This window comes from Xiphophorus maculatus, chromosome 14 (assembly GCF_002775205.1).
Source record: "Xiphophorus maculatus strain JP 163 A chromosome 14, X_maculatus-5.0-male, whole genome shotgun sequence".
In the NCBI taxonomy this organism is placed as follows: Eukaryota; Metazoa; Chordata; class Actinopteri; order Cyprinodontiformes; family Poeciliidae; genus Xiphophorus; species Xiphophorus maculatus.
Window position 1 is genome coordinate 20173532 of NC_036456.1, and position 21910 is coordinate 20195441.

Here is a 21910-nt window from a genome sequence, read left to right on the forward strand (position 1 = left end):
TGAATAATTTTATATTAAATTTCTCAATCTTTATTATTTATTAAGTATTTTTTAGGAGCATCCAGGTTCACTTCTAATTTATATTTTAAAAAATGTTGGACCAATAAAATATACAAGCTAAAAAACATCATGTCTGAAGATTTCTGAACATTTTGTTGTTTTCTTATTCATAAAAGGAAAATAATAATATAATCAATATAATGGAGTTTATATTGATAACTTTGGGATTTTGGCTTGAAGATAAAAATGATCGGAGTTTCATTGATCTTCTATTGATCCTCTATTGATCCCCTCAAACACCGCAGCGTTTCCTTTATGGTTACGTCACGAACCTCCCAGACAGCGCGAGGAGAGACGTCCCTCCGTTACGTCACAGTGAATCAGCCTCGGGGGGCGGGGCCTCGATGACAGCCGCTCCGTGATTGGCCCGATGACGTCATCTCAGCAGGGCTGAACGCAGCGTCTCGGTGTCCTTCATCATCACCTCCATCATCTTCCTCATCCTCCTGATCGATCCTCGCTGCATCTTCATCCTCCTCATCCTCAGCGTCATGTCCGGATCAAAGGAGGATTCCCGCCGCGCCTCCAGCGATTGGCGGGACTTTTTCTGGAACCCGCGCACGCACGAGCTGCTGGGCCGCACGGGCACGAGCTGGGGTGAGTGCGCGGCGCAGTGCGCGCGCGTTCCGGTCAGATTATTGATCCATGAGGCTGATTATTAGAGATGAAGGCCAAGGAAACTCCTCTTCATCACTTCATTGATCCGCTGTGACGTCACACTGCTGCAGAACCAGCAGATGGACCAGAACCCGTCCTCCATCAGAACCACCAGCAGGTGGTCCCGGTACCAGGTGACCTGGCGCCGGTCGGTACTGACCTCCAGGTTTTAGTTGATTATCTGGTACCAGGTCTGGTTCTGGTTCTGGTTCTGGTGTTTTTGTAATCAAACTGGTCCACTGGACCCGGGTTGGTTCTGGACTGACCCAGAACCCTCAGCATGATGCTGCCACCACCGAGCTGTTAGCCCGTCTGATGGTTCTGGTTCTGGTCCAGTAATCGTGTCAGAACCTCAGTAGAACCCGGCCATTTCTGCTGGAACCATTAACCGGACCCAACCAGAACCAGCAGGGCTGATGTGATCCAGAGATTACTGATGATCAGTTTTAATCAATGATGATTCATTTATTGATCAGATGTTTGTTGTGCTGCTGGTTGCCATGGAGACGGTTTTATTATCATTAAATAATTTGTGATCGTTGATTAAAAGACATTTAATAAATTTACAGGTTTGGGACTCGTGACCTCTGACCTCCGGGTTAGGCCACGCCCCTTTGGGTCAGACACCGGCCTGGTCCGGTTCTGGTTCTGATGGGTTTATGTAACTGTCTCTGAGGATAATATCTCCCATGATGCAGTGGGGCTGACCCCCCCTCCCTGTGTTAATCTGGATTAAGCCATCGGCCGCTCTGATTGGACCAGGCTCCTCTTAAAGCAGGGGCTGGGGGGGATCGGAGGGGGGCAACTCCAGGCCTGGAGGGCCAGAGGGCCCGAGGGCCCGGTTCCTGCAACCTTTAGATGTGTCTCTACTTCAACACACCTGAGTCACATAATGAGGTCATTAGCAGAACCTGGAGAACCTGACGGCACCAGGAGGAGATTCAGCTGTTGGACCAGAGAGACGTTTAAGAGCTGCAGGACACCGGACCTCCAGGACCAGGGCTGCCCACCGCTGGTTTAAAGGGACAGGACTCCTTCTCTCTGGCTAGCTGAGTGTTTCCATGGCAACAGTCACATGACCAGAAGACTTGGAGTCAATCATCACAGAGTCTCCAATTCCCTGATTCAGACTGGTCCTGGCTTTGGTTGGTTCTTAGTTCTGACCCGGTTGTACCTGCCGACCCGTTCGATGGCTACGGCTCTGGAGAACAAGACTGAATCCGGGTCCAGTGGTTCTGATAGGCCTCCTAGTGGACCTGGAGGCCGGTTCTGACAGAGGAACAGGGTTCTGACCCGGTGGTGTCCAGATGTTCTCCAGAACCGGTCCAGTCCAGTTCCAGAACTTCCTGTGGTGTTGGGGGTTCTAGTGAGGTTCTAGTGAGGTCCAATCAGAGGTTCTGAAGACACGGCCCAGATGAAGGTTCTGGGTCGGTTCCTGTTCTGGTATCTGGGTCCAGGTGAACATCATGCCTGGGTTTAACTCGTCCAGCATCAGCTGACCTGCTTGTTGCTATGGCAACCCACAGATTGATGCTAGTTGAGCTAGTTAGCCTGTAGCTACCAATGCTCCCTGTTGCCATGGTAACCCTAACCCCTCCCCCCAGAATGTGGGTCATCAGAGGATCAAAGAGCCGACAGCTGGAGATCAGAGGGGATTATGGGCAGTAAGAGGGTAAATGGGGGGTAATAATGTTGGGTGGGGGTATCTGCTGTTCTGACCCATCCTGCCCTTCATCCCTCTTCCTCCTCCTCTTCCTCAGGCCTGGTCCTCCTCTTCTATCTGATCTTCTATCTGTTCCTGGCTGGTCTCTTCGCTCTCACCATGTACATCCTGCTGCTGACGCTGGACGACTACAAGCCCACCTGGCAGGACCAGCTGGACACGCCAGGTGAGAGGAAACGAACCTGTTACCATGGTGATACTGCCAGGTGAGAGGAAACGGACCTGTTACCATGGTGATAGGCAGAGGTGAGAGGAAACGGACCTGTTACCATGGTGATAGGCAGAGGTGAGAGGAAACGGACCTGTTACCATGGTGATACTGCCAGGTGAGAGGAAACGGACCTGTTACCATGGTGATAGGCAGAGGTGAGAGGAGAAACACCTGGTTATCCAGAGGTTCCTGTCTTGAGGTGAAGATGAAACAGAAACTTTATCAAATTTACTGAAAATAAATTCTGTTTAATTTTATAAAGTTTATGATGTTTAATAGTAAAGGTCTGACCTCTGACCTTTACTGGTGCTGGAACCAACTGACCCAGTGAATCTTCCGATCTCCAGTTGGGGTTAGGGTTGGGGTCTCCAAACCTGGTCACTAATATTCACCCAGATTTACTTTAGAACAGAACCAGGCCCGGTTTCCCAGTCTATCACTCATCAGGTTCTGATTAACCGGGTCAAGCTCAGCAAACTTCTGGTCCAACAGAAGTTCTGGTCCGATCACCAGCTGAGTTTCCTTTAACTATAAAATCATACAGATTGAAATTACAAAATAAATTTACTAAATTGAAACAAGCAAATAAAGTTTTTGCTCCGTCATGATTTGATTTTTCATCCGGATCAAATTATTTCCCAAAACTTCAGAGGAACCAGAAACAGAAAATAGTTTTTAAACATCAGCAGAATAAAGATAAAACATTAAACCTGGTGTTTATAATTCTTTATGAATATTTAGAACAGAAACACAGAAACTGGTCGTTTATCACTAATGAGCTACAAGCTAAACTTAGCTTCCTCTAACCAGCCTCCTCATTGGTTCTCTCTAACGAGCTGATTCCTGATTGGTTCTCCTGTTCCAGGTATGATGATCCGTCCTAAAGGCGACCAGCTGGAGATCAGGTTCTCCGTGTCGGACCCAGAGAGTTGGAACGGCTTCGTCCAGAACCTGAACTCCTTCCTGACCTGTGAGACCACAAGTTTACATACCTGGAAAAGTTTCCTGCAGTCTGACTGAATGTTTACCTGTTCAGGTGTGTCTCAGTGGTTCTAACTGAAGCTTCTCTCCACCTCAATGTCTCCACCTGTCTCACCTGTCCAGCCTACAACGACAGCCACCAGGTGCAGCTGAACGACGCCTGCTCACCTGATCAGTATTTCATCCAGGAGGACAGTGGAGAGGTAAACTGCTGGTCAGGGGGGGTCAGAGTTCACCTGTTCACCTGCTGCTGACCAAGCAGAGCTCTGGTCTCTGATTGGAACCAGAACCAGTCGGACTGGTTCTGGACCAGAACCTCAGTTTGATGTCAGAGAAATTCGGGTCAGACTGGATTCCTCTCTGACCTTTGACCTCTGATGTTCCAATCTGAACCTCCAGCTGGGTTCTGATAACTGCTGTCATTGAACCGGGCCGGTTCTGAGGTTCTGATCCGTTCTGACTCCGCCCCTTCCTGTCTGTCTCCAGGTGAGGAACAATCCCAAACGCTCCTGTCAGTTCAACCGCACCATGCTGGGCGACTGCTCGGGGATGGAGGACCGTTTCTATGGCTACAGCAAAGCCCAGCCCTGCATCCTGATCAAACTGAACCGGGTAGGTCGGGTTCTGATCCGATGAAGCATCCAGGTGTGTTTGTCTGTCAGAGAGGATGAGAAGATTTAATCTGCTGCTCGTCGTCCAAAAGTTGAGACTCAGAGAGTTAAAGTTCAGGTTCATGTAAACCTGCCGGTCGTCTCCATAGCAACGGATAAAGATGGCCGTTTTTAAAAATCTACAGGAAGTTCATAGACTAACAAAACTCTGGACCGAGAGCCGATCCCTGAGGAACTCCACGGTCCAGCCGGTTCTGACTCGGTCCAGTGATCCACAGGTCAAGGCTGGGACTGAAGTCTAAGATGGCCGAACCTGGAACTCACTTCCTGTTTGTGACAGCACACTTCCTGTTTGCTGTCACATGTCTTTCCAAGTCGTTGTGTTGAAGTTCAAGTCCAAAGATTGAAGTTATTTTATGGGTTTTTATGAGTTAAAGTTTAAAGTTTTCAGGAGTTTTCCTCTCCTCTGTCGCCACCTGCTGCTCAGGATGAGGAATTGCTGCAAAGCTCAAGATCTGCTGAGTTTCCCTAGAAACTTTCCAGATATCAAAATAATAAACTAAACTGGATTTAGTGTTTAATGGAGCGGATCCGACTGAACCAGAACCGATTCTATTTCTGTTTCTAAACTGGATCTGATCATCACGTAGAATCTGGTGAGACGAGACCCGATGAATAAAAGTTCTGAGTTACTTCCTGGTTGGAGACCAGCAGCTGAGCTTCAGCATCACTGGTCTTTACTGGGAACTGCAGGTAAAGGGTTGGACTCCTCCAGAAGGTGGCGCTGCAGAGCTGCATCACTCTGAACTTCCTGATGGTGGCGCTGCAGAGCTGCATCACTGACCCAATCCTTCCACCGTCTGTCTGCAGGTGATCGGGATGTTACCTGGGAAGGACGGACAGTCTCCTTATGTCACCTGTGGAGCAAAGGTCAGACTGTGTCCACCTGTCTCAGTCGCTGTCTGTCCATCTGTCCTCTGTGTCTCCATCTTTACAAAGACGTTAAGTTGAGTGGGGAGGCGTGTAGCAGATGGTAACAATAGATCTGCTGTATTAGAACCAACAGCTCAAACTGGTTGATGTGAAACAGGAAGAAAGTTCAGGTAACTCAGTCAATATGGACCAGAACCGGCTGGATTACTACTGTAGGTACTGAGTATGACTAGTTCTGTAGTACTCAGTTACAATATTGCATTAATAATATAATAATACAGTCAGAGTTAATATTTCTGTAATATTAATACTAATAGTTCTGCAGTACTCAGTCAGTACTGATAATAACCTGATAATAACCTGATAATAACCTGCAGCCGGGACTCGGCAGAGACTCGTTCACCAGTAAACTCGAGTCTCTACCAGTCGTCAGTAAAACTGTAGGATCTGTTGCTGCTGAACATCAAGGAACCAGGAGAACAACTTCATGATCTGCAGCAAAGATCAGAAGCTGAAACCTGACAGGTCAAGGTTCACCTTTACCTGGAGGAACCACCTGAAGTCCATCAGTGGTCATAATGTTATGGCTGATCAGAGTGAGTCCCAGGAAATGGGTCAGTTATTGATGGATGATTGATTGATTGATTGATTGATTGATAGAGAGATAGAGAGATAGATATGACATGACCCACAGTTCCTGAACGTCTCATGTTGTTTGTTTGCAGAAGGAGGACAGAGAGAAGATGGGACCTCTGATCTACTTTCCTGTTAACGCGACCTTTAACCTCATGTACTATCCGTACTACGGGAACAAAGCTCAGGTAACTCAGTCAGTCTGGACCAGAACCGGCTGGATTACTACTGTAGGTACTGAGTATGACTAGTTCTGTAGTATTCAGTTACAATATTACATTAATAATTGTTGTTGCGCAACACCCCCCCCTCCTTTCTCTACTCTCTCACTCTCTACTTCCTCTTCTGAGAGGGGAGATGTGCTACCAGCTCTCCTTCTAACGGGTTAATTGAGTTTCCTAAATCTGCTGGGATTTACCCTGTCCAGAACTGAAGTAAACTCTGTTTAAGCTGGTTTCGAGAAACGATTCACCTGATTTTTAACGGCCTACATCCAGGTGTCCCACCCTTCTTCCCTCTGTGAATTAGCCAGACTGAGCAGCCTACAGCCAACTAGTTTCACAGAGCACACCTGTTAACGGTCGCTCGTTCTCTATTTTACAACTTGCATTTGTTATTGAACCAGGTAGGTTTTAGTGACTCGGGCGAGTCCCAAGGATGACGTTTTAAATATGGGCTACCAGCAACCTAAAAACATTTTCCACTTTTTCCTCTCCAGAATCAAACATCACAGCTATTTTACAACCATCAAAGAACTTTAAGGTGACTCATTAACTGAATGTCCACAACATCTTTTAGATTTTCTTTATGCTAAATATTTTATTAGTAAGGCATTTTTGCAAGGGTCAGTACAGCTTAATTCAGTAGCAGAAATAATCAAATAAGTAAAATCAATCATCTAGTCTATCTTTCCCTACTGCTGACACTGAGAACTAAAAAAGGAACCTTTGAGAGAGACGGACGGAGTTTGGTGTTTCGAACCCCAGACCTGGCTTGATGATGAAGAAGGTGCTGCAGCAGGAGGAAGATGTTGATCGACGAAGGCAGGGATCTCTGTAGGTCTGATGAGCCTCCTCTCCGCATGGATGGCGAGGTCACACAGGACTTGGTGCTGGCAGGAAAAAAGGCACCAGTTCTTCTTCTTTGTCTTTGCCTTTGTCTTCATCTTTGTCTTTGGGGTCTGAACCCAGCCGATGAGAGAAGTGCGATTCGAAGCCACAGGTTGCAGGGCTGACGGGTTGGTCTCCATGAGAAGGACAGTCTTCGGCTCCGTGGCCCCGGCTCTTCTTCAGCTGCAGAGTTCTTTGTCCATCTCGATCTTGGCTCGAAGCTGCCCGGAGGATCCAACAACAGGTTCCTCTTTTGCACCCACTTTTATAGGGTTTATCCACCCTTTTGGTGCGTTTTCATTGGCTGTCTGCTTAGACAGATGATCTCATATCCATCACTGTCTTACAGACATTTCCTGATGTCTGTGCTAATGTCTCAGGGTTGATCAACCTCCTATGTCTCTTGCCTTTCACCTTTTCTCTAAATAAGGCGCTGATCATCTCTGCTCTCCTGTTAGTTCCCCTTTTTCCCTTATACTTTCACCTTTCACCTACCATCTACCTCCAACATATCAGTGATGTTTAATTGCAGTTACACCTTTTTACACCATTTCAAGTTCAATGTCAAAATCACATTTATATCACATTTATTTTCTTTAGCTTCTCTGATTTATCATTCATTTATAATTTTATAACTTATTAATTACTCTTATTATAATCCTAATTATACATCTGTAATCCTGTGAATTATTACAGATGTTTTCTGAAAAGAAACCAAGAATAATCCATGATTCTAATTATTTAATACCAAAGTTGCAGTTACTTGTTTTTCTTGTAAGTGTTCCCACAAATGTAAGTGTAAATATTATTACAAGTAAACCAATATTAATATAAGTATTTTACTTTGAATCTTATCAAATTACTAATAATGTTTAGATTTCATTCTTTAAAACTTTCATGCTTTAAAATAAAGAATAGTCTCATTTATTTTTATAAATCTGCAGGCTGGAACTTACTTCCTCTTTTTCCAGGAAACCTGCTTTTCCTGTTTAATGACTCTCTCTGACTGACTATGATTTCTTATGATTAAATAGAGAAAAGTAGAATTAAAGCAAAGTTTGCATGAGACAAAAACAACACACACAACCAGATTTATTTTATTGACACTTAAGTCTACTGTTGGGCCTTGATGTCACTTGAGTGATTCATTTTAAAGATAACTTTATTTATTATTACTGTTAAACTAAAATCTCCAGCATGGGGAAGTGGGATGAGCTCGGATTTTCTTGACATAATATAATAATACAGTCAGTATTAATATTACTGTAATATTAATACTAACTATTCTGTAGTACTCAGTCAGTACTGATAATAACTTGTTAATAACCTGATAATAACCTGATAATAACCTGATAATAACCTGTTAATAACCTGCAGCCGGGACTCGGCAGAGACTCGTTCACCAGAAAACTCGAGTCTTTACCAGCCGTCAGTAAAACTGTAGGATCAGATTCATCTAATTATTTCTCCTGTTATTAAAAACTTGATTAGAGTTGTTTAATGTGGTGTTCCTCAGGGTTCTGGACTTGGACCGGTTCTATTCTGGTTCTGTTAAACTGATCAGATTTACAGATTTAAGAATCAGTTCTTTGTTTCTGTCTTTTATTCCTTTATTATTTGAACTGAATCAACAATAAACTGGTTCTGGAGAAAGTTTTCTATGAATTTTCTGATTCCAGCCAAACTGGATCAGATTGAGGATCCAGTAGATCCTCAATCCCTAATCCTAACCCAGATGATCACAGATTATAATCTGGTGAATCAGTGGGTCTGAGGTGTGATGCGTTTGGTCCCTCAGGTGAACTACACCCAGCCTCTGGTGGCCGTGAAGTTCCTGAACGCCTCTCTGAACACCGACATCAACGTGGAGTGTAAGGTGACGTCCAACACTCTGATGGCCGGAAGCGAACGGGACAAATTCGCTGGACGGGTTTCCTTCAAGCTGAGGATCGACGGCCAGGAAGATCAGTGATGCATTCACTGACTGGATCCATGACGTGTTCACTGACCAGATTTATGATGCATTCACTGACCAAATGGAGCTGCAGAATCACTTCACACATTACTGGTTCATTGATTTGATTCTTCTCTTGGAGACCCAAACTGATTCACTCATTCATGATGCATTCACTGACCACACTCGTGGTGCATTCACTGCGCTGATCTCTTTCGTTTTCACTGACCGACTCAGTGACTGAAATAAAATTATTCTGTTTTCTGGGATTTGATCCTTTACAGTTTATAACCTGAAACAGACCAATCAGAATCCAGAAACACTGTGATGTCACTGCCACTGACAGCCAATCAGATGACAGTAATCTCAGCGCATTAAATAATCTGCATGAATCAAACCTAATTATTTAATATACACACCATACATATTTATTTATACACATTTAATTTATTTGTATGTTTATTTATATCCTGCTTATTTATGTTTATTTACATTATTTATTTATATCGATCATTCAAACAGTAAAAATGATTCACGAGGTAAATAAATTACATCATAGATAAAATCAAATATAAAAAGCTTTAAAAACACAATAAGACAAAAAGACTAAACATATAAATGTTTGTCAACATGAACTAAAATGAATTAGTTCATTAAAGTAGTAAAAATGTTAAATATGTATTACAATTTAATTCCTAAAATCAGATCAGAAACACAATCAGCTGCAATAACAATTAGAATCACAAACCAGTCAATGTGAACAGGTTCAGGAACTGGTTCATATGTTGGAACACAAACCAGTTCCTGAACTGGTTGATGATCAAAAGGTTGAGTTCTGGTCCAGTCCAGTTCAGGATCCAGATGTCAGAATGACGTGTAAACAGATGAAACCAAATTAATAACGAGGAAAGAAACTAAACTGGAAACCAGTTCATCACTGGAAACAAACCAGTTCAGGAACTGGTTTCTCCTGTTGTCATAGAAACAGATTAATTCACAGCCAATCAGACAACAGCTTCAGTAACCATGGCAACAACCTATCTTCTATAACCTGACTTAGTTTCCTTACCTGTAGCAGCAGCTCGTTAATTAGATAATTAGTTAATTAGTTTAGTTAACGAGTTAGTCACTGATTGGATGTTTTTGTTTCCATGTTTGTTTTTGTTTACTGTCTTCATCACCATGGTGATGAACATCCTCTGATGACACGCCCCTTCTTACATGCACTGCTGTCTACCAAATGTCTTCCTAGAGACGGACCGGCCAATCAGACGGTCCCACTGTATGATGTCATGTGCTGTAACCTCTGTGATTGGTTGGATTCTCCTGAAAATGTTCCTGTTGGTTGAACAATAAATAAAGAAAACAGGAAGTTGTTTTCTGGGTGGTTCATAAAGAGGCGGAGCCTCAGAGCTTCCTGACCTCTGACCCTAAACTGGTTCTGAAACTTTTTTCTCCAACAAATTCATTAAACAATAGAAAAAGTTTAAACAGAGAAAAATAAAAACCGTCCAGCAGGACCCTGGGGTCAAAGGTCAGCTCTGCTGATGAAGAGAACCATTTTAATGTGATGAACCAGATCAGAAATAACACTGAACTCCAGGAGGAACAAACAGAACCAGTCAGGTCTGATTGGACCTGCTGGTATCGCCCATTACTACCTGGTACCACCTGGTTCTAGTCCGGTTCCTAGAACCCGTCCTCTTCAGTAACCCTGGATGGATCTGGACCCGTCAGAAGTTTTTCTCTCCATCTGAGTAGAACATCTGTAGAATCGCTCCAGAACCTCAGATGGTTCTGACCAGTTCTGGTCTTCCCAGAGCTGTTGGCCTGGTTCTGGTTCTCCACCTGAGGGTTGGACCACTCAGAGCTTCTGGACCTCCGATTCTCTAAGATTCTGATCCATACAGGAGGTCCGTTACGCTCCAGAACCAGAGACTGAGCAGACCCGGGTTGATGGAGCAAGGTTCTGGTTCTGATCCGTAAAGAAGAAACCATAAACCGGAACCCTCTGATGTTCTGGAGCTTCTTCTCTGGAGCAGAACCATTGGGCGGCCCAAAAAGATTCTGGTAGCAGCAGTTTCCCATGGAGCAACCTGATTGGTTGGTGTTGTCATGTGACCAGGAAGTGAGTCAGACACAGCAGCAGTTGGTAGTTTTATTATAAAAGCTGCAGTTTCTACTGACAGAACGAAAAACACAGAGGGGGGGAGGTAACCATGGTAACAGTGAGGGGGGAGGGGCTACTGTTGGACAGTTTAACACACACACACACACACACTGTTCTCACACACACAGTAACACTCTGAGGACCCGGTGTGTGTTTCAGAGTCAGACGAGTCAGAGGGTTTAAACTCAGTGGATCTCAGCGGGTCGGCTGGAACCGGGTCAGAACTCCAGTCAGAACTCAGTGATGGTGGGTCGGAGTTCGTCTTATAATCCAGAGAAGAAACCATGAACCAGAACCCTCTGAGGTTCTGGAGCCTGGTTCAATTCTCATCCTGTAGTTGTGTCTACTCCTGGGCTCCCTGAGCTCCAGGGAGGGATCCACCAGGGGATCCACCAGGGGGCGCCGGTGCCTGGCAGCCAGAGCAGCTGTAGCTACTAGTTAGTAGCTCCTAACTAGTAGCTCCTCCAGCAGCTCTGATCTCCATCAGTGACTCAGTGAAGTTCTGGATCCTCTGGATGAAGATCTGTCCAGGTACAGAACCACGTCTCTAACTGGACCCTGGTTCTGACCCGGGTCAGGACTCCGAGCCGCTCCGCGTGTCTAACAGGAACCAGACCTGAGTTCATGACCAGAACCGATCTGGATCAGATCAGGCTGTGGTTCTGCTAGAGGTCAGAGGTCACACTGACCTCAGAATTACAGAGGGAAGCTGGGAGGAGCCGCTGGTTACCATGGTAACTGGGTCAGCTGGTCAACAGGTCATCCTGACCCGGTTCCATGAAGAACATGGAACCGGGTCGCACAAAAGGTTCTAACCATGTTGATCAACAGTTTGGTTCTGGTTCCTGGTGTGCAGCGGCCCGGTTCTGGTGAAGCAGAACCATGTTGGGCTTTCTGAGGCCACTGATTGGTCAGTTACCATGGCAACACCCATACCGGACCAACAGGAGTCATTCAGACTGACCCGGTTCTGATGATGCAAGGCGCCGCCTGCTGGAGGAGAAATGGTACTGCTGGACATCTGGAGCCGAGACAGATCACAGAACCAGAACTGATCTGGATCATCAACACCTTAGGGATAAACCCAGCTGGCTCAGAACCAGACCCTGTCAGGCCAACGGGTCAGGAACAGAACAGAGGTTCTGGACCCGATCGAGCTGTCCTCCATCAGAACCGGTCCGTACCGGTCTAATCGGACCCGACTGGTACCGGTCCGGTCTCTGAACCACACAGTGTTCTGTCACCTGAACTCGTCTGTCTGATTGGACCGGTCTCTGGCCCAGTACCGGTCCGGTCTCTGAAACACACCCCGTCCTCCTCAGTCTCTCTATTCGTCGTCTTCCTCATCTTCATCGTCTTCCTCTCCCTCCTCATCCTCCTCTTCCTCGCCCCCCTGAGCTGAAGAGTCCGGGTTCCTGGCGAAGGTTCCCCCGCCGCGGTACGCCACCATGTCCTGCAGGCAGAGGGTAGAGGTCAGGGGTCAGAGGTCAGGGCTCCCCCTGGTTCTGGTTCCGGTCCTCACCCGGTCATACTTCTCCCTCAGCTTCTGGGCCTTCTCTTCGTACGGCAGCTTCTCAGTCTGGCCCAGTTTGCTCCACATCTCTCCCAGTTTCTTGGCGCAGTCGCCGATGGACAGACCCGGGTACTGCTGCTTCACACTGGGCCGGTACTCGCTGCAGAACACGAAGAACGCCGACCTGATGGGACAGAAGGGTTAGAGGGGAACCAGGACCAGGACCAGAACCAGAGGGATAGGTCCAATTAGAGAGACCTAACCAGAACAAGAACCAACCACCAGGAGGTCTGGTCTCCTCCAGCAGTGACTCTGAGGTTCTGGTCGGGTCCTCTGCTATTGGACCGACAGAACCAGCAGGTCTCCCTGCAGATACTCACGGCGGCCTCTTGGGGGCGTTGGGGTCTTTCCTCTTGCGGCCTCTCTTGCCGAAACCTTTGGGCGGGACGTAGTCCCTCATCTCCCGGTTATAGCGGACCTTGTCGGCCTTCGCCATGTCCTCAAAACGCTTCTTCTCACCGGGGGACAGCGCCTGGACGAGAGGACAAGATGGGACCAACTGGAGGACAGCGGACCTGGCAGGACACTAACAGGAAGTTATCTGTCTCTAGATACTTCTTGTCTCTGAAGTCAGATCTCCATCAGCTGCTTTAATCCCAGACTCTTTAAGATCCACCACAGAAGAAGAAGCAGAGTCCTCCATGTTGGAGGCTCCAGCTGCTCTGAAGGATCCAGACATCAGCAGATATTCATTTTTCTCCATGAATCAGAGAAACGTCTCTACCTGATGACTGAGTCAGAAGAGCCAATCAGAGAAGAGATCAGAGGAATCGGTGGTCAGCTGACTGGCTGCTCAGGACTCCACTGCTGAAGGAAAGTTTGGTGGAAGGATAAAGGTCAGTGATTCACTGGGAGGAACTGAGACTGTAACTGAAGAGTCCAGATGTCCATGAATGCACCATGTCAGGAGGAACATGATGGTTCTGGACGGGATGATGGTCCAGATCATCTTTCTATCATCACTGATCCTCTGAGTCCAACAGCAGATTGATTATTATCTATAATTAATTAATGAAGACTGATCAGCTTCAGTTCCTCTGATGGAATCAACATCTCATTAATATTAATATTAATATTAATAAATGTCTGGTACCTGTAGGATGGAACCAGACCAATTTGGTATCCAGGGCCGACACAAGGCATAAGCAAACTAAGCAGCAGCTTAGGGCCCCAGGGCCACCAAGGGGCCCCCTCAGTGGAGCTAACTTTTTAAATTTTTTAGTAATAATTTAATGTCATTATATCAAAAACACACAATTTCACTATGAACCGATTTGTTTTTACAATAATATATATTTGACAATGTATGTAGAAATCTTTATTTTATGGATAAAAAGAAAAAACAAATAAATTGCTCTTGAGGCCCCCTGGTGGCCGCGGTAGGTACCACACGCTTCCCCGGTACCATTAGCTGCCAGTCAGAACATCCAAAGGTCCAAAGCTCCGGTCAGAAGTTAAGTTAACAAAACTATGTCTCAAAAAAGGAGAAAAGAAAGAGGAAGAATAAAACAAGCCAAGACAAATGTTTGTTTTAATGAGCCTTGCTAATGTTTATAAAAAAGATTAGTAAAGCTGCTAACAGAACATTAGCTTGATAGCGACCTGGACCGGTCCAGTTCAGCAGCCAAACATTTATGCTAGAGTTTAAACTTTAAATGAGTTGATTCTCATGGTGGCTCTGGATATTTCTGAGCTATTTTGGCTTCAAACCGTCTTTAATAAGAATAATTAAAACTTGTCAATGTTTGACGTTGTTAGCTAAATGTTTTTCCGTCAGGCTACAAGCTGCTACATGATGAGCTGCTCTATGTTGTTTGCTGCTGAGCAAAATCATTTAGTGGCTAAAAACATTATTTTTACATCAACTTCTAAGTTATGAGAAACTTCTGTTAAAATCATTTGAAGGCTCAGAATCAGTCCGGTACCAGTACCGGTCCACTTTCTCAGGGGAGAAAGACTCACCTGGTATAAATTACATTTTAGCAGTTGGAGTAACGCTTAAGAGAAATGAATTTAATCAAAGAATGTCATGAATATGTGTAGAGCTGCACCGATTGCAGTTTTCTGGCCGATCCCTGGTTACCGATCTTTAAAAAGCCTGACCTGCTGATTTTGATTTTGGCTGATATGATTTTTTTTTGTCTGAAATGTTGCTAAATGTAGCAAGAAAGTCTCCGAGTTGGTAACAATGAGGTGAATATTGTTAACTGTAAACATTCAGACCTGGTGGGTCGGTCTGTCAGTCAAACGTCTCACTGCAGAGCAGAATAGAATAGAATAGAATTCAACTTTATTGTCATTGCACTGTCACAAGTACAAGCAACGAGATGTAGTTTGCATCTATCCAGAAGTGCTCTACGAGATATAAATATTTATTTGCAGATGTACAAGACTATGTATGTATGGACTATAAGGGGTTATAGCAAGAGATATAGATATTGTGTATAAATATAAATATGGGAGCTATATGCACAGATTATACAGATTATACAAGAAGAGGACAGAGATGATTTATAAACCTTTGCTGACCAAGATCAGATCAGGGGATAAAATCAGCTTCACATATTAGCTGGGAGGAAATCGGCTCCCAGAAATCAACTGGTCAATAAACCAGTTGGCCAATAAATGTATCTATTATACATGTCTATAATGTGAACAGCACAGCTAGAGATGCAATACGTTTATAGCAGGTTGTGAATGATCTAATGATCAGACTGCTGATTGCAGCTGGTCCACACTGTTAGAACTAGAGGGCCCCAAAACCACATTTGGCTCAGGGCCCCATGGAGGTTTGGGCTGATATCCAGTATCCAGTATCAACGGTACCCGTTTTCGGTAATTTTGCGTGTATAGCTTTTTAATAATAATTACTATTTTTATTATTTAACATTTATTTTACATTATTTTATTATTTTACATATATAAATTTAAACATATCAAGACAACATCCAACTCTTTCTATTGTAACATCACAGCAGTTTGTTTTTTTTACCCCTCCAGGGTCTTTTTGTGGCTCTAGTGTCCCTTAAATGACAGCAGGCTGACAGGAAACGGGGAAGGAGAGGGGGGAAGATATGCGGCAAATATCGTTGGGTCCGGGAGTCGAACCTGCGACGGCCGCGTCGAGGACTCAAGGCCTCCAAATACGGGTCGCGCTAACCGCTACGCCACCACGGCACGCCCGTAACATCACAGCAGTTTAACAGATTTCTTTAAAGATAAAACTATTCAGAGCAACAGAGGGTTTTGTGTTTCTGCACAAATTAAAATCCATGTATTCCTGTCATTCACTTGCAAACATCGCTGTTTATCACCAAATGTATCAAACTTTGTTTGTCCATGTTGCTGGCTACAGATGAAGAGTCGACATGCTAACAGAGGCTAACAGAGCAGTTATAAGTCTGAGGTTGTTGAAAATTGTGCATCATCAGCCTTAAGAAAAATCTTGTTCTTACCCCTTAAATCACCAAAAACAGCTGAGAAGGTAAACCCAGATTAAATCAGCTGCTGTTCTTGAACAATTTGGAGTTCATGCAAAAGCTTGGTCTGTTTATGAAGATGACAAGATACATTTTCTATTTTTGCTGTCAAAAATACTTAACTGTAAGTAGTTTGTATTATTATTTTTGTAACACAAAAGAAATTGAAGAATTTTGCTTCACCCAGATTTTTCATTTTTATTTCTTATAAATGCACATTGAGTGTTGAATGTATGGACTGAAAAATATAATAAATCTGTAGAATAAAGTTTTCTGCTTGTGGATTTCAAGACTGATCAAACTAGCCCAAAAAAGAAATGTCATTTTGGACATGTTTTATTTTACAGATGTGCCAGTGGCCATTTGGAGCATCTATTTAGAGTCTCCAAATGTGACACTTGGACAACATCTATATAACAAGCTGCTAATGACTGTAACTCAGACAGAATTCGGTTGGTCCCAATAAAAGTACAGATTTCAGTACCATCATTAGGTTCCTGTGATGTCAGACATGTTTACTTCCTGCTGGATCAAAAACTGATCAATCAGCTGAATGATCCTTATCAATGAACATGATCACCTGATCAGAGTCTGACCTGCAGGTTGCTGATTGATCTAATGACTAAAACAGGAAGAGGAAACTTGCTGCAGGTTCTTAGAACCAGGCAGAAAATAAATATTAATGTTATTAAAACAATATTGATCTGATCAGAATAAACTGATCAGCTGCTGATGCTCTGATTCAGACCCAACATGGAGGAGTTCACATCATCAGAACCTGATCCTGGTTCTGACCCGACTGATGAGGTTCTGTAGTTTACAGAACAACGACACCTGAACGCCTCACTGACCAGAGGATGATGCTGCCACCACCTGGTTGACTCCCAGCAGGATCAACATGTGGAGAAGAAAACATCTGGATTTATTTTACTGAAATTAATCTCAGATCATCTTCATGAAAAACCAAAAATCATTTCTGAACTAATAATTCAATATCTAAATTATTTCTAACTCATGAATGACTTTATCATCCCATAATGTTGAACCATGTGACTGATTCTGTGACCTTTGACCTTTCACAAAGTGAGTCACCTCAACAAGACTCAAGAACCTGGAACTGATTCTTCCTACTGAACCTGAACACATCTGAACTAACAGCTTATAAAGGTTTTAACTGGACTGTCCTCACATTGGACACAAAGATGGAGGACGACCTCCGTCTCTGTCCACCAGACTCCAGACTGTCTGGTCCGCCAGGAATGTCCAGAATGTTCTCTGGACATCCTGAAGTCCAGAGGATGTCAGAGGGAGCTGCACTGTGTTTCTGTAGATCTACAGAAAGAATATGTCCCTCCTACCATCCCCCATCCCGTCCCCCCGTCCCTCTCTCTCATCCCATCCCCCTGTCCATCCCTAGCGTCTCTGACCTTCCACCTCTCGGAGCATTTCTTGGAGAACTCAGCGAAGTTGACCGACTGCTCGGGGTTTTTCTTGCGGTGTTCCTCTCGACACGTCTGGACGAAGAAGGCGTAGGCCGACGTCTTCCCCTTCGGCTTGTTGACATCTTTACGCATCATGATGGCGCCTGAGGAAGAGGATGAGGAAGATGAGGATGAGGAGAGCAGCTCCAGTAGAATCAGATGTCTCCATCAGTAGAGACAAGTCCAACATGGAGACATTTTCTTTACTGTTCAGCCTCTAAAACAATTTATTAATAAAATTATTATCATATTAATATAAACCTGACATTATTTTCTCCTGCAGAACAAATCTGATGACAGTAAACGCTGCAGCACAGATTAACTCCAGATTAGCTCATTATTAATTTATTATTAATAAATTAGACTGGAGAGTTTATGATCCATGATGAGGTTAGACAGGAATCTCCAGGACTGTGATGTTTGCAGATGACATTGTGATCTGTGGTGAGAGCAAAGGAAAATCTGGAGAGATGGAGGCTTACCCTGGAATGGAGAGGAACGAAGAATAGCTTAGCAAGACAGAATAAATTATGAGAGAGAGCCGAGTGGAGACATGAGGTCACAGGAAACAGAAATAAGGAAGGTGAAAGATTTTAAGTGCTTTGGGTCAACAGTCCAGAACAACACCGAGTGGAAAAGTGAAGAAACATGTCTAAGCAGAGTGGAGAAAAGTGTGAGGTGTGAAAGAGTATCAGTGAGAATGAAAGAAAAGGTGAACAAGATGGTGGTGAGACAGCAATGCTGCTTGGTTTAGAGACAGCGGCAGTGATGAAGAGGAGAGATGGAGGAGGTTGATGAAGATGTTGAGGTTCTGTTTAGGAACAACAAGGATGGATAAAATCAGAAATGAAAACATCAGAGCAACAGCTCAGATGTTTAGGAGATGAAGTCAGAGAAGCCAGACTGAGAGTTTGGACCTGGACAGAGGAGAGACGGTGAATACATCAGTAGGAGGAAGCTGAGGATGAACCTGCTAGGAAAGAGACCTGGAGGAAAACCAGAGATTTATGGATGGAGAGAAAGAGACATGAAGGTAGTTGGAGTGAGAGAAGAAAGTGAGGAAGTAAAGATTACATGGAGACAGATGACTCGCTGTGGCGAACCCAAAAGGAAAAAAGCCTGAAGGAAGATTTAATAGCTGTGTTACACTGAAACTAGTCCTGACTTCCTGTTTAACTTCTGGTTGGATCCTGGTTCTGTCTGGATTAAAATTATCTATTTATTTTACTAAAAACCCTAATTTAACTATTTAATCCAACCTGAGCAGATTAATATGACAGGTTCCTTTAATCTGATCTGTTTCCAGTTATTTCTGTTTCAAAGATAAATATTTAACTGATATTTGGTTATAATTAATACCCGATCAGGGCTTTCTTTAAGATGTCAGTGTTAATCTAATAATTTAATTATGAAATCCTTCATGTAAATTAAACAGGGTTCTCCTCTCCGGACATCAGTCCCGGGTCCATCCGGTTCTGCTCCACCGAGGCTCGGTTCTGTTCAGCGGCCTCCCTCGGCGCTCTCTGCGGCTCTCCGGGAACAAAGAACCGGGACACAGGATCCATTTCTCCGCGGTGGAGCCGGTTTGAAGCCCCCTAGCTCTCCGGTTCTCCGCCTGCAGAGACCCGGTTCTCCTCCGGGACAGGGTTGTGGTACCGGTACCGGGTGAACCACCGGCTCCTTCCCCCAGTCTCCTCCCGGGCCGCAGCGGCTAGCCTGGCCGAGCTAACATGAAGAACAATGGGCCACCATTTCCCGCCCTCTGCGCAGCGGCCCATCCCCCTCCGCGGGCCGGAGAACCGGGCAGAAACGCTCTTCAATCGGTATAAACTAGCGCCGCAGACCCGGGGGAAAATATATTTAATTTAAATTTCATACAAAAAACGTTTTTATTTAACTTAACGCGTTCTGCAACGGAAACACCAAGACTCTGCAGCTGCTGCGCATTTTGAACGGAGGGCTCCGTCTACTTCCCGGAGAGGTCAGTGTCGTATGAAGAGGATACGGCTACTTCCCGGCATTTATAGTGAGAAAAATGGGCGTTTCGTGTTTACAACCCCACACTGTGAACAGTTTCCTGCGTGGAAACACCACGGAGCTCAGGTTGGAGGCCTGGGACAGTCGCCCTGGTCTGACCGAAGCAGCAGCCATTTTAAAAGCATTTCTCAGCCTTTTATCCGCTAAAAGGCTCAGAAATGTCATTTGCGGCATTTGTCAGCCGCAAACAGGCTGAGAATCAGAGCCCGTCTCCAGGCAGAATCTAACCTGAACCGGTTCGGCTGAGGCGGGACGGACATGGATACTCACAGGTAGGAGGCCCGGAACAAGGGGACTAGGACCGGATCTCTGGGCTTTCTGGGTCTCGGTTCGGGTTGTTGTTGTTTTGGGGCTGAATCTGCGACTGGAGCGGTTGGTTCACTTTCAAACTGGGTCGAACTGAGACTAAACCACGCCCTCTTGAACCGCCCCCATTCGTTGTTTTCATGTAGGGGGCGGGACCTAAGGCCATCCTTCTGGGAGGAGAGCTGCTCTATTGGAGGAGAGTTTGTAAGTCCTCGCCGCTGATTGGTGAACAGGACGGCTACTCCGTATCAGACCCCGCCCACTAACCACTGTTAACATCGGGACGGTGAACGTGCACTTCCTGCTGGGCGGGGTTTCTTCCATTTTGCTCCTTCCAGGAGGAAAACCAGCGATTAATGTTCAATTTATGGGACTGAAGAACTGATGATCATGCGCGGTTTTTATTTCTGAGTTGTTCTGGTTTTATTTAATAATTAGGCCGAGACGCAGGTTTTCTTTGTTGGTTTATTCTGACAAGAACAAACAGAAAACAACCATGTTAGTGTTAGAGTTAGTTATTAAACTCCTGCTACTTTACAACCACAGGTTCACTTAAATATCCACATTATGAAATACATTTATTAATTATAATATTAGAATAGTGATGACAAGAAAAACTAACTTAATAAATCTATAAATAAACTGGATGTACACTCACTGGCCACTTTATTAGGTACACCTGTCCAACTACTCATTAATGCAAATATGGAATCAGCCAATCACATGGCAGTATGCAGGCATGACAACATGATCTGCTGCAGTTAAACCTAGCATCAGAACAGGGAAGAAAAGTGATTTAAGTGACTTTGAACACGGCCTGGTTGTTGCACAGCAAATCAAAAGTGTTAGAAATCCTGAGTTAATTCAACACTTGCTTAGTCTAATTCAACGATAGGAGAGTTAGTTTACCAGAAGAATTGGTTTTATTCCAGAGAGTTAAGTTTAATCAACTCTGTCTGGCAGGGCCCATATAGGGGGGGAAAGGTTATGATAATTTTACAGTGGAATTCTGGGAACGCCAGCTGCCGAGGTTTTACCGTAAAATCTAAGTTTTAGGGAGGTTTTTTACAGTGTAGTTTGGTTTATTTGGCCTCTCCTCTCTTTGTAGACAAACCTTTAAAAGTTTTGACCAGTTATTATTATTCAATTATTTTTTTAAGCACAAAATCCATTATATTAAAAAGTCTGTTATCATGAACCCAGTTGATATGGGGGTTAAATTTCCCAGACTTTTCTACTTTAAACTCTAAAGGTCTGATGGATTAAACCTGTCATTCTGCCTCATGTTTTAATTTCAGTCCTAATTCTAGATTCTCTCTCAGTTGATTTTCTTCTGCTCTGTAACTTTAATCCTGAGAAAATCCCAGTCAAACTGTCCACACCATATTTGGATCTATAAACACAAATATTCTCCTCACAAATGTATAATCTGGCATAATAAGGACATTTTATACAAGATTAAACGTCTCTACATTGACTACTGGAAAACAAATAATCTAATGTATGTAAGGCAGCTGTTTAATAACCAAGGGTCATTGTTCACTTACAGTGAATTTCTGTCTCATCTTAAGTTTCCAGAAGCTGCTGGATCCGATCGTTCCCTCTGGCCTGGTTATGGTTCTGAAGGCATCATCAATCAGAAACCAGAACCGCCTCAGACAATTTAATGGACACTTCTGTTGCTAAAATTTGTCTGGTGTCTAAATCCAAAAACCAGAAAATTTGTTCCCTTTTCCAGCAGCTGATCATTTCTCCAACTTTCTCCAACTTTTGTCACTCAAGCCTAACAAAAAAACATGAGTTTTCAAAACATTGTGTATATTTATAATTTTTCATTCCTCATATGGAATGAAATAATCCATATCAGGATGGAAACTGGCTGATGGTTTCCATCCTGCAAACATGAAGACTTTCCTGAGAAGATGAGAGTGTAGACTTTCTGGTAAATCCTGTTCTAATGTAAAATATCATAAATTACTGGATTAAGGACAT

The 21910-nt window shown here is 44.2% G+C and overlaps 2 protein-coding genes across 2 annotated transcripts; one reads left to right on the plus strand and one right to left on the minus strand.

The window, feature by feature from the left end:
• Positions 1-336: 336 nt before the first annotated feature.
• LOC102235526 (sodium/potassium-transporting ATPase subunit beta-2-like) lies at positions 337-9343 on the plus strand. Its single transcript, XM_005815390.2, has 8 exons — positions 337-657; positions 2478-2606; positions 3517-3621; positions 3756-3835; positions 4119-4244; positions 5114-5173; positions 5902-5997; positions 8717-9343. The coding sequence occupies exons 1-8, from the start codon at positions 552-554 to the stop codon at positions 8888-8890; spliced, it is 876 nt and encodes a 291-aa protein (XP_005815447.1). The 5' UTR covers positions 337-551; the 3' UTR covers positions 8891-9343.
• A 1673-nt stretch (positions 9344-11016) lies between these two features.
• Positions 11017-20021, minus strand: LOC102235777 (high mobility group protein B3-like). Its single transcript, XM_005815391.2, has 5 exons — positions 19883-20021; positions 17522-17679; positions 12936-13087; positions 12565-12739; positions 11017-12495 (listed from the first exon to the last, which is right to left on the minus strand). The coding sequence occupies exons 2-5, from the start codon at positions 17669-17671 to the stop codon at positions 12370-12372; spliced, it is 603 nt and encodes a 200-aa protein (XP_005815448.1). The 5' UTR covers positions 17672-17679; positions 19883-20021; the 3' UTR covers positions 11017-12369.
• Between the last annotated feature and the right edge of the window lie 1889 nt (positions 20022-21910).

What these genes read in the sequence shown, in the direction of transcription:
- LOC102235526 (XM_005815390.2), top strand. Translation starts at nt 552, where the DNA reads ATGTCCGGATCAAAGGAGGATTCCCGCCGCGCCTCCAGCGATTGGCGG. An exon ending in GGACCAGCTGGACACGCCAG is followed by an intron (nt 2,607 to 3,516) that starts GTGAGAGGAAAC and finishes CTCCTGTTCCAG; the next exon opens with GTATGATGATCCGTCCTAAA. An exon ending in CCTGAACTCCTTCCTGACCT is followed by an intron (nt 3,622 to 3,755) that starts GTGAGACCACAA and finishes TCACCTGTCCAG; the next exon opens with CCTACAACGACAGCCACCAG.
- LOC102235777 (XM_005815391.2), bottom strand. Translation starts at nt 17,671, where the DNA reads ATGATGCGTAAAGATGTCAACAAGCCGAAGGGGAAGACGTCGGCCTAC. An exon ending in AATGCTCCGAGAGGTGGAAG is followed by an intron (nt 13,088 to 17,521) that starts GTCAGAGACGCT and finishes CCTCTCGTCCAG; the next exon opens with GCGCTGTCCCCCGGTGAGAA. An exon ending in AACGCCCCCAAGAGGCCGCC is followed by an intron (nt 12,740 to 12,935) that starts GTGAGTATCTGC and finishes CTGTCCCATCAG; the next exon opens with GTCGGCGTTCTTCGTGTTCT.